Source organism: Vicugna pacos, chromosome 13 (genome assembly GCF_048564905.1).
Source record: "Vicugna pacos chromosome 13, VicPac4, whole genome shotgun sequence".
In the NCBI taxonomy this organism is placed as follows: Eukaryota; Metazoa; Chordata; class Mammalia; order Artiodactyla; family Camelidae; genus Vicugna; species Vicugna pacos.
The window spans coordinates 17,999,327-18,012,966 of record NC_132999.1 but is presented as its reverse complement, the minus strand read 5'-3'; the positions used below and the strand labels follow the sequence as shown (position 1 = coordinate 18,012,966).

Genomic DNA, 13,640 nt, shown 5'->3' with positions numbered 1-13,640 from the left:
GGGCTTAATAGATACACACTACTGTATGTAAAATAGATAAAGAACAAGGACTCACTGTATAGCCCAGGGACCTATATTCAATATCTTGTAGTAACCAACAAGGGAAAAGAATCTGGAAAAGAATATGTATATACGTATATATAACTGAATCATTTTGCTGTACACCTGAAACATTGTAAATCAACTATACTTAAACAAAAAAATGCATAGTGGACATATAAGTCTTTGGGTATAAATAGTTACAGTGTCTTTTGTCTTTTTAATGGTGTCACTGCAGCAACTCTGAGAGTTAGCGGAACGTTAGGTCATGAGAAATTTCTCTTAAATATTTTTATGGGGATTATTTTGGGTCTAGGAAAAGTCATTTTTTTTAGCATCCCAATAATGTATGCCATATCTTCTCTTGAAAAGTTTTCAGAAATTCTGAGAAAAACAGACAGCAGTAAAGAGTCTAGATAGATAGGTAAGAAAAAACAATGAATAATTCTGAGAGCTGTTCAAGACCTAGTCTCAAGTTGTAGAGTAGTTCCATTCAAACTTATATTCAAATTCTTCTGATTGTTTTTTTAGTTCTCTGTGTGAAAGCACCAGTGGGGACTAAAGTCCCTGCCTTGACTTTTAAAATGTCACTTGAGCAGATACTTATTCTCTAACCAGCAAGGGGAACTTGCCCTCTTTTAGCTTCATCATAAATGCCAATATTTGTCATGGAATTATGGTGGAGATATTTATGCTTGTTTTTCCATTCATATTTATTATGGATTATTACATCACTGGACGATTAAGAAAAGAATCACTCCACTCTAATGTCTTTAGATGGATTTCTTTCTGACTTGGCACATGGACAGTTAGAATGATCATATTCCCTGGAGCTCCAGATGTGAACACGACAGAACCTGTCTGCTAGACTGGCCCGTCCTGGGACTGTGTGGGCTCTAGTTAAGTAGATGCTAATGGGCAGTGGCATTGCTGTTCCTTCCTTAACCCCGTTTCCAGTTCACTCAGTTCAATTTCATTTGCCTCTCAAGAAAGACAAACATGTCATTACAGAAATCGGACACTGAATTTCAAACGAACGGTGGAGTTCACAGGGAAAGACAAAGGAGGCAAGAACTGAGATGCATATTGTCAGATAATCTGAAACGTTAAGAACTGTGAAACTCGGGAGTTTGATAAAGGGTTTTAGAGAAAGGATGGTAGATTCCTGTTGTCACCGTTACTGTCGTTGAAATGAGATTTTTCAAAGGAAATTGGAGGTGTTTAGGAATTCGAGTCCTTCACTTCTTTGAATCTTCATTACTTCTCATGTAGAATTAGGGCTATGGAAGAAGCCAATTTCTAAAATCAGAAGGAACCTGAGAAATTAGCCATGTGACAACTACAGAAACTGGGCATCAGGAAGTGAATTTAACTCACCCAAGATTGCACAGCTGGTCAGTGCCAGGACGGGGACAGAGACGAGCTCTCCTTAACTTCCATTTCTAACTACATTGGGCCACGGCAATTTCAACTGCCTTCTACCACCACTAGCATTCTGTGCTTTCAGGAAGACTTTTCAGCCCCTTCACTCTCCTGATGCCCAGGAATTCTTATTAAGTTATGACTAACAAAGTGTAAAATACGAGTCAAAATTTAGCCCCTAATAAAGTCATTGTGACTTTAATGACTTCGGTAGTTGTTTCATTCTGCAAAAACAGGAAGATCTCACACAATAAGGCGCCTGTCTCACGGATGGGCTCCTGCGCAGACGGCCACCCACAAGGGTGACTACTGGGGCTCTCTTCCTCTCCAGGACACCTTTTTTTTTTGAATCCACACGGTTTTCACTACTGACTTCATCATAAGGTTGTCATCAATGAGAGGAAAGTGCCTGCTTTATGTAGTCTTCCATAGGCTGAAGAATATTTTGATCACTAAAGATTCACTTGTAAGTAATTTCCAGGTCACCCAGTCACAACCCAGATTACCCTTAAAAGTAGCTCTTTCGTGTGCTTGCTTGACCCTAGCCCCTTATATTATTCTTCTGCGTGGTTTTATTCTTAGAACCATAGAATCACCAAGTTTTAGAACCGGGATGAATTTCTGACATCATTCTAGTCCAGCCCTCCTGTGTGATTCATTTGACGAAGAACTCCTTTTCTAGCTTGCCTGTGAATCTTTGCACCAAGCTCCAACTAGTCCTCTGATGAGAAATATAGAAAAACGGTGAAGTGTTCTATCACGTCAGAAGAAACTGGCTCAGAAGAAAATAGTCCCTGTCTGTAGCATTGATGCTAAAGAAAAATTGCAGCCATAAAACGTAATGTTTCTGTCAAGTGTACCTGAATTTAAGCTTTTGCAATTCTATAGATTTTTAAATAACTTCCCACTATTAAAGGTAGCCTATTCAAAAAAAAATCACATATGATTTTATAGAGAAGATACATTCCAGGCAAACAATATCTAATCATTTGAACAGAGAATGATATCTTTTTCCCTTTTCACAAAAGTAACTGCAACTGCTGGCAGTGTTTGCGAACCTAGTGTTGGGTTTAAGCTTAAGGAAGCATTGGAGGAATTTGTATTACTAAGAGTTCATTCACAAACCTTGCTTGTCTGTGTTGAAAAGGGGCTTTGGCCATTTCCCCTGGGGACATTATTTCTAGGTAAGCTCTAACAGGGTTTTCTTGTGAAGACAGATTCTCAACAGAAAAATAGGATCTGTGTGCTTTGGGTGTAGAGACGCATTTACCTTTGAAATAGCATGCTCCTGTTTGTGGATTTCTCTCCAGCATTTGATAAAGTAAATGCTGTCTATTCCCTTTTGATCCTGTAACTCCTTGGGCCACAGTTTCCCTCAGGAGCTGTTTTATATTCTTATCTGGACTGAACACCCAGCTTGATGAGTAGACAGAGAGACTCCAAGGGTCTTAGAATATAAAGCTGGAAGGATGATAAATACTTGTCTTCCTTTGTTGATGACTTACTCTTAGGGACTGAAGCATTTCCGATTTGGGTTGTTTTTCTCAGTAGTGTTAAGAGAGTTTTGTCTTCTGGGAAATTTTGGTTGCTGGTAAATAATGTGTCCAGACTGTAGGAGGCTGCCACAGAATTTGTCATAGAATCTTGACAGGTGTGGGCTGAGAGGCTGAGATCCCAAAATCATGCATGGCTCTCATTTTATATGTGAGAGCTAAGGTGACTTCACCAGACTGTTATCTGTTATCAAGAGCTGAGACTGAAATTCTAGATTCGTCTGCTCCATTGCAGCTGCCTCTGGCTCAAAAGAAACAACTCCCACATGGGAATCAGACATCGAAAACCCCACTAAGCCAAGCTCCCAACTCTCTCCCCAGCCTTAACCTCAAACACGAGTCATAGCTTCTCCGTTCTTTGATGTGTCTCATCACATAGGCCAGTACTAATCTTACTAATTGGACTCTGCATTACTAGAATGTAAAAGATACCCACTGTCTGCTCCTCGAAGGCCATGTCTGCCTTCCTTAGTTTGTACAGAGCCCAATATAAGTGGGCCCTTCATACGTGCTTTTTGATGAGAGCAATGATTGCCTTAGTCAGTGTGGTTGCACCCTCCCTTGCGGAGGAGGAAAACCAAAGTTTGTTGCTAAGCAACATTTAAAGGACTGGGTCAGTTTCTCACACTGAGTGACCTCCATTTGCGTACTTCGTCGTGTTGTGTGTTTTATGGTTGCATTAAGATGGCTTTGGTTTTTGGTGGCCCTGTCACGCCCTTCGCAAAAGGGTCATAGGAAAACTAATTTAGGCGGGCGAAGGAGGGGGGTGGTTTTCCCCCTATTCACTACTTACAGGAGTACACCGGCCCTGCTGTGAACTACGTGGAAAAGATGGAGTTTGGTTTATTCTCAGCCCTATAGTTCAGAGCCACCTCCCTGCTCCCATGTTGGGACTGATTGACAATGTGTACCAACAGGGTCCTGTGGCCATGGGAGGTGACAGTAAGAAAGTGAGAGGGAAGGTCGTTCCTCTCTGAGTCTTTTATGATTGAATACATACCGGTCCTGTATTTTGAGCTGAGGGGCCAATGTGGCTAATATAGAGTTGGCCCCACCCTCTCCAGACAGTTAACTGTTGTGGTTAACTACCATGCCCTAATACGTCTGACTGTTTCTACTAGGATGAAAGCTGGTTAAAAGCAATGAAAAACGTTTTTTGTTTGTTTGGGTTTTTTTAAACTGCTATATCCTCGATGCTTTGCCTAGCACATTTTAGGTGTTCAGTATATATGTATCAAATACATGAGATAAAATTCAAACTAGTACAAACCTGATGGACTCCAAAATCTTCCTAAGTATTTCAAAAAAAACCAGCGGAACCAAAATGAAGGTGACTGCTGGAATGCTACATTTGGCGAAATCTAGTGCAGAGACGTAATTAAAGAAATCATCCGTCTCTATGCTTTTTACAAGATATTTTTTGCAATGCTCCAAGTAAAGTGTGCTGCTTTGCCAAGATTCAGCAGATCAATCAGAGCATAGAAACCTGCCTTTTTCAGCTATTCTAAGTCTTTAGTATAAGTGCCTGTCATTTGAGAACGGAAAATGAGAGGCTATTAGGACTGAGGTTATGTCTTAAAAAATAAATAACTTAGAAGTTACACAATTCACCTGGAGTTCAAATTGCAGAGATTTCAGTAAGTAAAGCACACTATAGCTGGGATGATTAATGCAGAGATTTCTGGTGACTGTTACTAACATATTGTATCATGGGAAGACACACACACACACACACACACACACAAGCCGGGTTCCCCAGAAAGAGGGTGATTGTGCCTCTTTGAGGACAACACAGAGAGCAGCAAGCCAGGGGGTGGCACTACTGACGTGCACAAGCTTCACCTCAAGAGGCCTGGTCTCCTGGGCACAGGCAGTGGCATGGAGGGAGCCTGGATGCTTGAAGTGAAGCCATTGTCTGCGCAGGACGCTCATTTGAAAGGGGAATGCCTCACAGGAAAGAGAGCCAATTGCGTGTGGGGGCTTGTTGCCATGGTGCTTTGCTGTTTTTTTTTTAACATGCTGTACAGGAACTCCTGGGAGTCCAGGGGTCGGGTAACAGAGGAGGGAGAAGGAAGGCGGTGGGATGAGCCTGGGTAGGGAGTCCCACTGCAGGGCTCTAGTCTTAGTCTTTCTTCTTGCCTGTGATGTTTCTAAAGCTGACAAGGGGTATGGTGTGTGACAGAGAGAGAGGGAAGAGACTACAGGAAAGGAAAGGCTTCCTCAGCGTGCTCCAGATTGCTAAAGCAAAGTAAAAATTAATTTAACTCTTAGGTATTTCTAACATGGATTAGAAGATGTAACGGTGAAATACCAAAACAACAGTCATTCATAACCCCAAATAATTCTCCATTCATGCAGCAAACGATAGCTTGTATTAGAAAACACACTCCAGATCCTCGATGGAAAGGTTAAATGTGTTTAATTCATTTGTCAGATGCAATCTAATGTGCGTATTAATGAGCTGATGAAGGGCTGGAAATTGCATTCTGCATAAGAAATACTTTTTAAATGAAATCCGTTAATTCTGTTCCCATTCATTTCACTGTGAAAGAAGACTGTGCACCGGCACTCCGTTGAGGTGACAAAATCGTCCCAAAAGCTAGCTTAAAAATGTATTCGTGTGTACCGAAAGCCTAGTTTGAAAACAGCCACAGTTTTAACTTTTTCCTTTTTTTTGTTAATGTTCAGAAAGTCAATTAATCAAACACACCATCACTTTGAAACCCGAAGAGTGGCTGAGCTCCGTGCGGAGGCTGCCTCCGCAGAGCCCTGGTCTCGGCAGTGGAGAGAGGGTTAAGAACACCTAGATGAGAGGGGGGAGGGTACCGACTTCGGAGTGCCTTAAATATTCATGGGGCTTCCTCCATTTTAATCTTCTCCTTTTTAAAAGATGGCTGTGTTTCCCAGTCTGGCAACCCCTAAGGAAAGAATTGCTCCTTCCTTGCAAGAGTTCAGCTGAGCAGGACTAATAGAGAGTGGAAACCCCTCCGGCCACCAGGACTATTCATAATTCATAAGTGCTGCAAACCGGCCAGCTGAATACATTTGGACAGGCTCTTGCTCCTTCGTGCAATTCCCAATTGCATTTTACTCTCTCTGCCAGGAAAGAAGCAGGGAGCACAGGCTTCTTGCAAGAATGGAGTGTGAAGATGGGCTTTGTCTGGATTAGGAGATGCCCTAAATTTTGAAGGCTTTGTCTTTCCTAAATTTTTGTTATTTTACCACTGAATCTGCAAGGCTTTCCCGGTCCTTTCGGGAGTAGGGACTGCTCTCTCAGAACTGTGAATTCTTTCAAAGGGATTTGTGGATTGTGGCAAGGAGTATATTCCAAAATGCCTGAGGCAAACTATTTGTTATCTGTATCTTGGGGTTACATCAAGGTGGGTTAATCTGATGCTGTTATGTGTCTTTGATAGAATGTGAAACATCTGCATGTTTTCTGTGAAATAGAAAACCTCTGTAATGACTTAATTGTTTTATCACTTAGCCCACTGAGGCTGCTTATTATGAAATAAGGTCATGTTCTATTACATTGTATTTAAATAGACTGTGCTGTATTTTAATCCTATTCATTTTATGCAACTCTATTTTTAACAGATTTTTCTTTTGTTTTCCCTTAAACTTTTCACATTTAATCGCCTTTTACTGTGTAGATTATTAGCTCACGTTATATTTTAGAGTTAATTTCCGGTAAATGTATTTTAAATATAGTTACATTTTCAAGTGAAATTATCTTGACCTCAATTAAAATTCCTTTTTCTATGTTTGCATCTTCAAAAGAAATCAGATGTTAATTCCAAGAAATCTTAAGAAAACCTTTTTTTCTAAGGTGACGTTGGAACAATTTCACATTGGGGGAGTATTGTATTTTGTAGAAACGTATCATTTATCGAATGGTATCTGCTCAGTCTCTTGGTTCTTAGACAGTAAAGTTGGAAATGTATAAAGTCGTAATTTGCTGCTCTTTAGGTAGTTAATACATTTTTGTTCTTCACAAACAGTTCAAAAGAATGCTGAACCGGGAGCTGACACATCTCTCAGAAATGAGCCGTTCAGGGAACCAGGTGTCTGAATACATCTCAAATACTTTCTTAGGTAAGACATTCACTGGGAAACCTGGTCCATAACTGAGATTTTTCAGTATTAATCTCTGCAACCCGTCAGGAGCATTCTTATGTGAGTTTGAAACGGGGTTAAGTCACAGGAAAACAAATCCATTTAAAATAAGAACGAAGGACGTTCTTTAAAGTGCAAAAAATAAGCAGGAAGGTGTTGTTTGAAAAATGAATGCAAATACCCATCAAAGACAGAAGGTTATTATGGGCTAATTGAATTTATATAGACTTCAGGTCGCTCCTTATCTACTTACCCACTTCCATCTCTGCCAAGACTTTGGAAGGGGAGGGGGTGGGGGGTTCCAATCACCCAAACCTTAGGGACAGCTCCATTGCCCCCCACCCCCCGACACGGTATTCTTTCAATTCTTCCAATAACAGGGCTTTGAGCAAAAGGGTTCCTCTTAGGTGGTTTGCAAGAGATATGGTTGCAGAGTAACTCTATAGTGATTTGACCCATGAGAATAAGCTTGGAAATAATTTGATTGTTGCTTTGCTAAGTTATTTCTCTAAGATAAATGGGGGAAAGAGAATCTTCACATCTCTGAAAGAGCTGGCCTTCTGCAAACAGCACCGTTATCTTCCCAAGTTAATACTTTATCTATTATCCCCTGTTTTCACATTGCTGGTGTATAACACATGACCCTGACAGGAAAGATTTGCATCAGTGCCTCTTAGCTACTGTCATGCATCCTGTTTGATTATTAGGGATTTCTGATCTCATGTCTAAAGGCATTCTGCTGTGTATTTTTCTTTAATAAGGTCTGCAGAATCTGCAAATTTGTACTGCAAAGTGAATGGGTAGCATTTTGATTCTGACTCTGTTGACTTTCAATTACTGCTGAATTAGGCTTTTTTAACAGAACTCCCTTTTCCAGGGAAATGACCCGTTCTGACAGCTGAACGTTACACCTCCCTCTTTTTTGGCATTGCTACTTATCCTTACATCAGTGGGTACTTGCTCAGTGTCTTATGGAAACACATACCTCTTCTGGTTTTATTTTTAAAAATCAACTATATTTCTCTAATACCAAAGGCAGGTTCTGCTATCAGGAGATTAATCTTAGATCAGCCTAGTGCAAAGCTCACCTCACTACTCTCTGGTCAGTGGGCATCGGCATGATTGGCAAATGCCTCTCCAGCTGTTCCCAGTATGTGAGTGTTAGCAGGACCCGGTTTTCTCCAGTGACGGTTGCCACAATCTTTGCCAGAGAACAAAGAGAAGGTGTTTTTCCTATATCCTAGCTCTAAGAGGTAGCCAGAATCTAATTGAATAGAAAGAATTATAACTGGTGCTTTTTCTTCTCCATTATTCCCCCTGTATTTCTGTGAAGACAGGCATCTTCTCCTGTTTATTTTAGACATACTCTGCTCTGTGCAACACCCAATTATTTTTCATAAGATGGGGACTGCTTTCGGGACATTTTCTCAGGTTAATGATGGTGGGAGAGAGGAAGAAAATCAGTAAATGCAAGAACTCCTTTTTGACTTGTCTTCGTAAACATTGCATTTTCGAATACCAGGGCTTTTCTGTCTTCTCCAAAGAGATTCTGACCACCAGAGTACAGCTGCGTGAGGTCCCCGAGCCCTTCATCATCCAAGGTTGCACCTAAGCGTTTCTTGTCGCTGTAGCCTCTTTCATGATCTGCTCGCCAAGAACAATGAGAATATTTTAGGGGACCAATTACTCTTTTTTTTAATCATGAAAGCCTATCAAATGAGAAAGCTGGTGAGATAATAAAGATGAGTTCTTAGTCTCTACACTTTGCATCCCAAGCATAGTGAATGTCAACTCTTGAATAGTCCATCTGCATTTAGGCATTTTCCTCTCTTGAGGAAAACCAATCATTTGGCTTCTCATCATTCAAAAAAAAATTAAAGCATCAAGAACAAGTTGTTTGAGGAAGGTTGTTAAATCTCAGTCCTTACACACTGAGCATCAGGAGGGTGGTGTGTGTGAGTGTGAGTGCGTGTGTATGTGTATGTTTGCATGCACACGTGTGCTCACGTGCAGGGTAGACCGGATCAAACAGACCAGGGAAACAGATTACAATTTTAAACATTCTGGAGAAAATCGAAGGAGGGAAAAAAAATCCATTTTATGAACACAAGATTCATCAGCTCCCTCAACTGTAAAATCACCCTGTGCCCTCCAGCTCTAACTTCCTATGACTCTGATATGGATGGAGTTTAGCAGTCCTGCTGAGACCCACCTGGCAACCCGGATTCTTTGGAATGGCCCACAGGCTTACTTAAAAGCAAACAAATAAACAAACAAAGCTTGTTTCCAAACTGCAAATAACAGAACACGGAACGCTTCGTCCTGTCTTGTGGGCATAGTGCATATTCCTGGAGACCATGAAGCCTTTTGCACAAAATGTCAGATCTGAAAGAGACCTTAATAGCCTCACCCAATTCCCTCATTTTCCAGGAAAGAAAACCGAGGCCCAGAAGGGCAAAGTAACTTGACCAACAGTACTTGGCTAATATGTTCCCGAGCTGGAACTAAGTCTTCACCCTCTTGACTCCTAGATTGAAATACCCATCACTTCCTTAACTAGGAAAGAAGGTTGTTAGGCTGTCAGAATATATAGAAGAAAATCTCATTTAATGGCATTTAAGTAATAGATGGATTATTTTGGAGAAAAGTCTTTAGGAAACAGGCTTGTTGGACTTAAAAATAAAATATGTTTATTAACAGTTCCCAGTAACATAACGGTCTCTTGCTGGGGCACAGCAGCCGTCTCTGAGAGCACAAAATGAGAAGACCTTAGTGATTCAAGTTAGACTGGAAGAGCAGTAGCTTAATAAGAGTCACTGAAGGTTACAATGCGTCACCCAGAGAGGAGGGGAATCCCTTACTGCAGGGATCTGTGAAACTTGTATTGTTTCTATCTAAAAGGATGGTGTCCAGATGGACAAGCTGAAAAGCAGGCAAGACACCATCAGTGCTGGCAGGCACTTTGTGATGCTGTCATAGGGTAACGTTCTCCAGGACGCTGGGACAGGAGGACGTAGAGGACCTAGGGGGAAGAAGCATAGACCATAAGCAAGATACTTAGATGTGATATTACAATGTAGTTAATTTTTTACAAACAGAGAAAAATCATCCTTTTGACTCCCTTACTTACCATCTCAAAAGCTAGAACATAGAATTTTCAAGATACAAGGAAAAGAACTTAGGAATTTCGCATGATTAAATGCTTAGATTGAGCGAGAAAAGCACCTCAAATTATACCATTAACACAGTTTGGACATGACTACTTTTTGCATCTGTTTATTTATTGATTTATTTATTTTGTGCTGTGCCATTGTTTCCCCATTGTAGTCTGACCATTCTGTAAGTGTAAATTCACGAAGTGTTTATTATGATTCTTTGAGTGTGTGTTTCAGGTTATTTCCACGCGGCGCTGGCTAAGCATTTAACAGTGGAAATTCAGAATAGGGAAACCCATCAGTTGTTCCAGTGCCTGCATAGGGGAACACCCATTAATGTCCAAATGGTGCACTCTGTGAATAATGGCTTTCTTCTTTGTTGTAACGTTCCAGACACAGTAGCGGTTCAGCTCAATTACTCATTATTGTACAGAATCTTTAATTAAACACAGGGAAGAAAGGCTGCTAGTCCCACTAGAGATTTTTATATCTGCATTGGCACTGGAGAATCTAACAGCCTCTTTAACCAGGCATGAAGAATGGTGAAGAATGATGGTCAGGAAAGGCAGGGGCTGCTGTGGCCTTTTATTTTAGCAAAAGTAGTAATTATTAGGAGTGAAGTAACAGGGAGAAAAGTAATTTCAAAAATAATGTGCTATGTAGTTTTTATGCCAGAGATTGTGAGACCAGAAAGAGATTTTTTAACAGAAACCTTAAGACCTAGGTTCTATGCTATTAAATCACTGTGTCTGGAACAAAAGTAATTGCAAGATAAATATCTGTTGACTAAATTGCCCTTTGAGCTTGGGCAAGTTGCTGACTTCATCTGAAAAGTGAGAGTGTGGGATTATTATTGGTTCCCAAACCTGGCTCTGATCGTCAGAGTCACTTGGGAAGCTTTTTTAAAAATACTGATTCAGCGGGACTGGGTGGGGCTCATAAATCTGTATTTTTTAAAAGTTCCCTGGGTGCTTCTGATGCTGAACCTGGTTGGAAAGCCCTAAACTAATTGGGATGACCACTAAAACTCCTCCCTCAGCCAGAGTCATAGGTTGATGAGTCTAGGAGCTTGGGGGCACCTAGAAACAGCACTGAGGTGCGAGGGAGAGAGGGAAAACCCGTGCTCCAGCCCTGCAGCCAGGTGTCGCGGGCCCATGACGGCTGCTTCTGCCTCCCTGTGCTGGCTTTGCTCTGCTGAGTCGTCCACAGGGCCCTGCAGGGAGCGGGTGGAGGTCTCTAGGGAGAACATGTGACTATCATCTGTGAGAATTGAAAGCAAATCATCTAGATCTCAGCAGGCCATCTGGAAACATGTCATTTTCAAATGGAGAAGTTGTCTTTGGATGAATTTTCACTGAAACAAGTAAAGATGTAAACCTGGAACTTTGGAAAGCTGCGTTAACTCTTTCAGACACAGGGTGTTACTTAGTTCAGTGAAGTAACTGTTAAGCAAGTTAATAAATCACCAGCTCAGTGCACTCACAGGCATCCCTGTGGCTGGGAAGAGTCAGGGCACTTTCCGGAAGTACTCAGGAGCCATCCATCCCCCTGGGAAGTGAAATAGAATATTTGATTGCTGCTATTTTTAATAGCATGATATGGAAGAAGGAGCTTCTACGAGCAGGTGGACGTGTTTTCCTCACTAATCCTAGCTCTCCTATTACCTTGTTGTAGCAGAATTTTTTAAAAGATTAAATGAGATGAGTATAAATATTTAATAAGCATAAACATTTCAATAAATGTCATGCCTGTTCCAAACGAGAGGCATTGTTATTATTATTTATTAGAAAAATTCATAGACACAAAGCATGACATAAAACTGAAATTAGTCTTCCTCTAAACCTCAAAGGGTAATAACCAAGGCTTTAAAGTAATCATTTGAAAGTTATACACCAGTTATTTCTCTAACATATATACCACTCATCTAAACTGAACCCAGCTAAAATTATAGGAGTCTTTCAAATTTGCATTAAAATAAATAAATACAAATATAATAAAATGAGCAGAACATAAAGCCTGTTTATATTAACCTGGGCTTGGCTACATGAACCTTTTCTGTTATGTAAACATACAAGTTATTTGCTTTCGTAAGAAATCTACATATAAATCTTGATGCCTCACCCTGAAAATGTATAAGCATGATTCTCTGAAATCACCCTGCAAACAGAAGACCTGGGATTGAGTTCTACCTCTGTCACTGCTTGGCCAGGTTATTTAGCTCCTCTGGATAAAGTCACGTATCACGGGATGATGCTGGAGATCAAGTGAGATAATGCCATGGCAGCCCTTCATAAGATGCATCATCCATTACTGACTGTTGGGAGTTGTTTTGAATATTGCGGTGGGTTCTCATTGGCACACATGGGCTGAAAAACCTGTATTTTTGTTGTTGCAGACAAGCAGAATGACGTGGAGATTCCATCTCCCACCCAGAAAGACCGGGAGAAAAAGAAAAAGCAACAGCTCATGACACAGATAAGTGGAGTGAAAAAACTGATGCATAGTTCGAGCTTAAATAACACAAGCATCTCCCGCTTCGGAGTCAACACGGAAAATGAAGATCACCTGGCCAAGGTGCGTACGCGCTGGTGGGGTGTGCGTGGAGCTCTGCCTTGCAGAAGGCAGATGTCCGTTTTTATTTCCTACCAGAAAATAGGAGTGATCACTTTTGCTTGACTATTACATTGTATGATGAGGAGGCTGACGTAGCCTCTTTGTCCATTGCTGGACACCTAGTTAAAGACTGTTCTTCTATACCAAAGGACTGTTTTTTTTTTAATTCTGAGTTGAGTTCACTAACTCATGAATGCAGAATCCTGTTGAGCACACATTGGGAGAATCCAAGGAGAGGCCAGGAGGCAGGACTGAATTATCCCAGAGGACATTTCAGGGACTGTACACCAAGGACCAAGGAGAAAACCTGCTCTGATCAGCAGAGCTGGCGGAGAAGTGAGAGAAACTGACAGCACTGACTCTTGAGCCCGAACCCTAATAGTAGAGGAAGGGCCAGAAAGGCCCCTTCATACCTGCTCTGGGAGGTTGTACAGGGTGACCGCTGAGGTCCTCTCAGCCTTGTGAGAAATGGAATGAGAGCAAATGAACATGCAGCGAGGGCTTCTGGAAGATGTCACCAGAGTGAGGTTGATCTCACATTCGGCCGAGCCTCTGAGGAGAGCCTGGATCCCTTACCCTGGGCAATAATTAATAATGGAATAAATTGCTCCTTTAATCAGATAATCTTGGAATAATCCCACAACACAGGATAGAATGCTATTTTTTCCAGGCCTATCTGTGCGCAGAAGCTCTAGGATATCATATGTGACTGGCATCTTCGTGATCTTCTGCAGTAAATGAG

The 13,640-nt window shown here is 41.2% G+C and overlaps 1 protein-coding gene across 5 annotated transcripts in view; it reads left to right on the top strand.

Moving 5' to 3' along the window:
* PDE4B (phosphodiesterase 4B) overlaps nucleotides 1-13,640 on the top strand; it is a 461,796-nt gene that overhangs the window by 436,870 nt on the left and 11,286 nt on the right. For all 5 annotated transcript variants that reach the window (XM_072974267.1, XM_072974268.1, XM_072974269.1 and 2 more), the window contains 2 exons: nucleotides 7,016-7,109; nucleotides 12,681-12,859. In XM_072974267.1, the coding sequence (XP_072830368.1) occupies nucleotides 7,016-7,109; nucleotides 12,681-12,859 (273 nt within the window). The remainder of the gene's footprint in view (nucleotides 1-7,015; nucleotides 7,110-12,680; nucleotides 12,860-13,640) is intronic.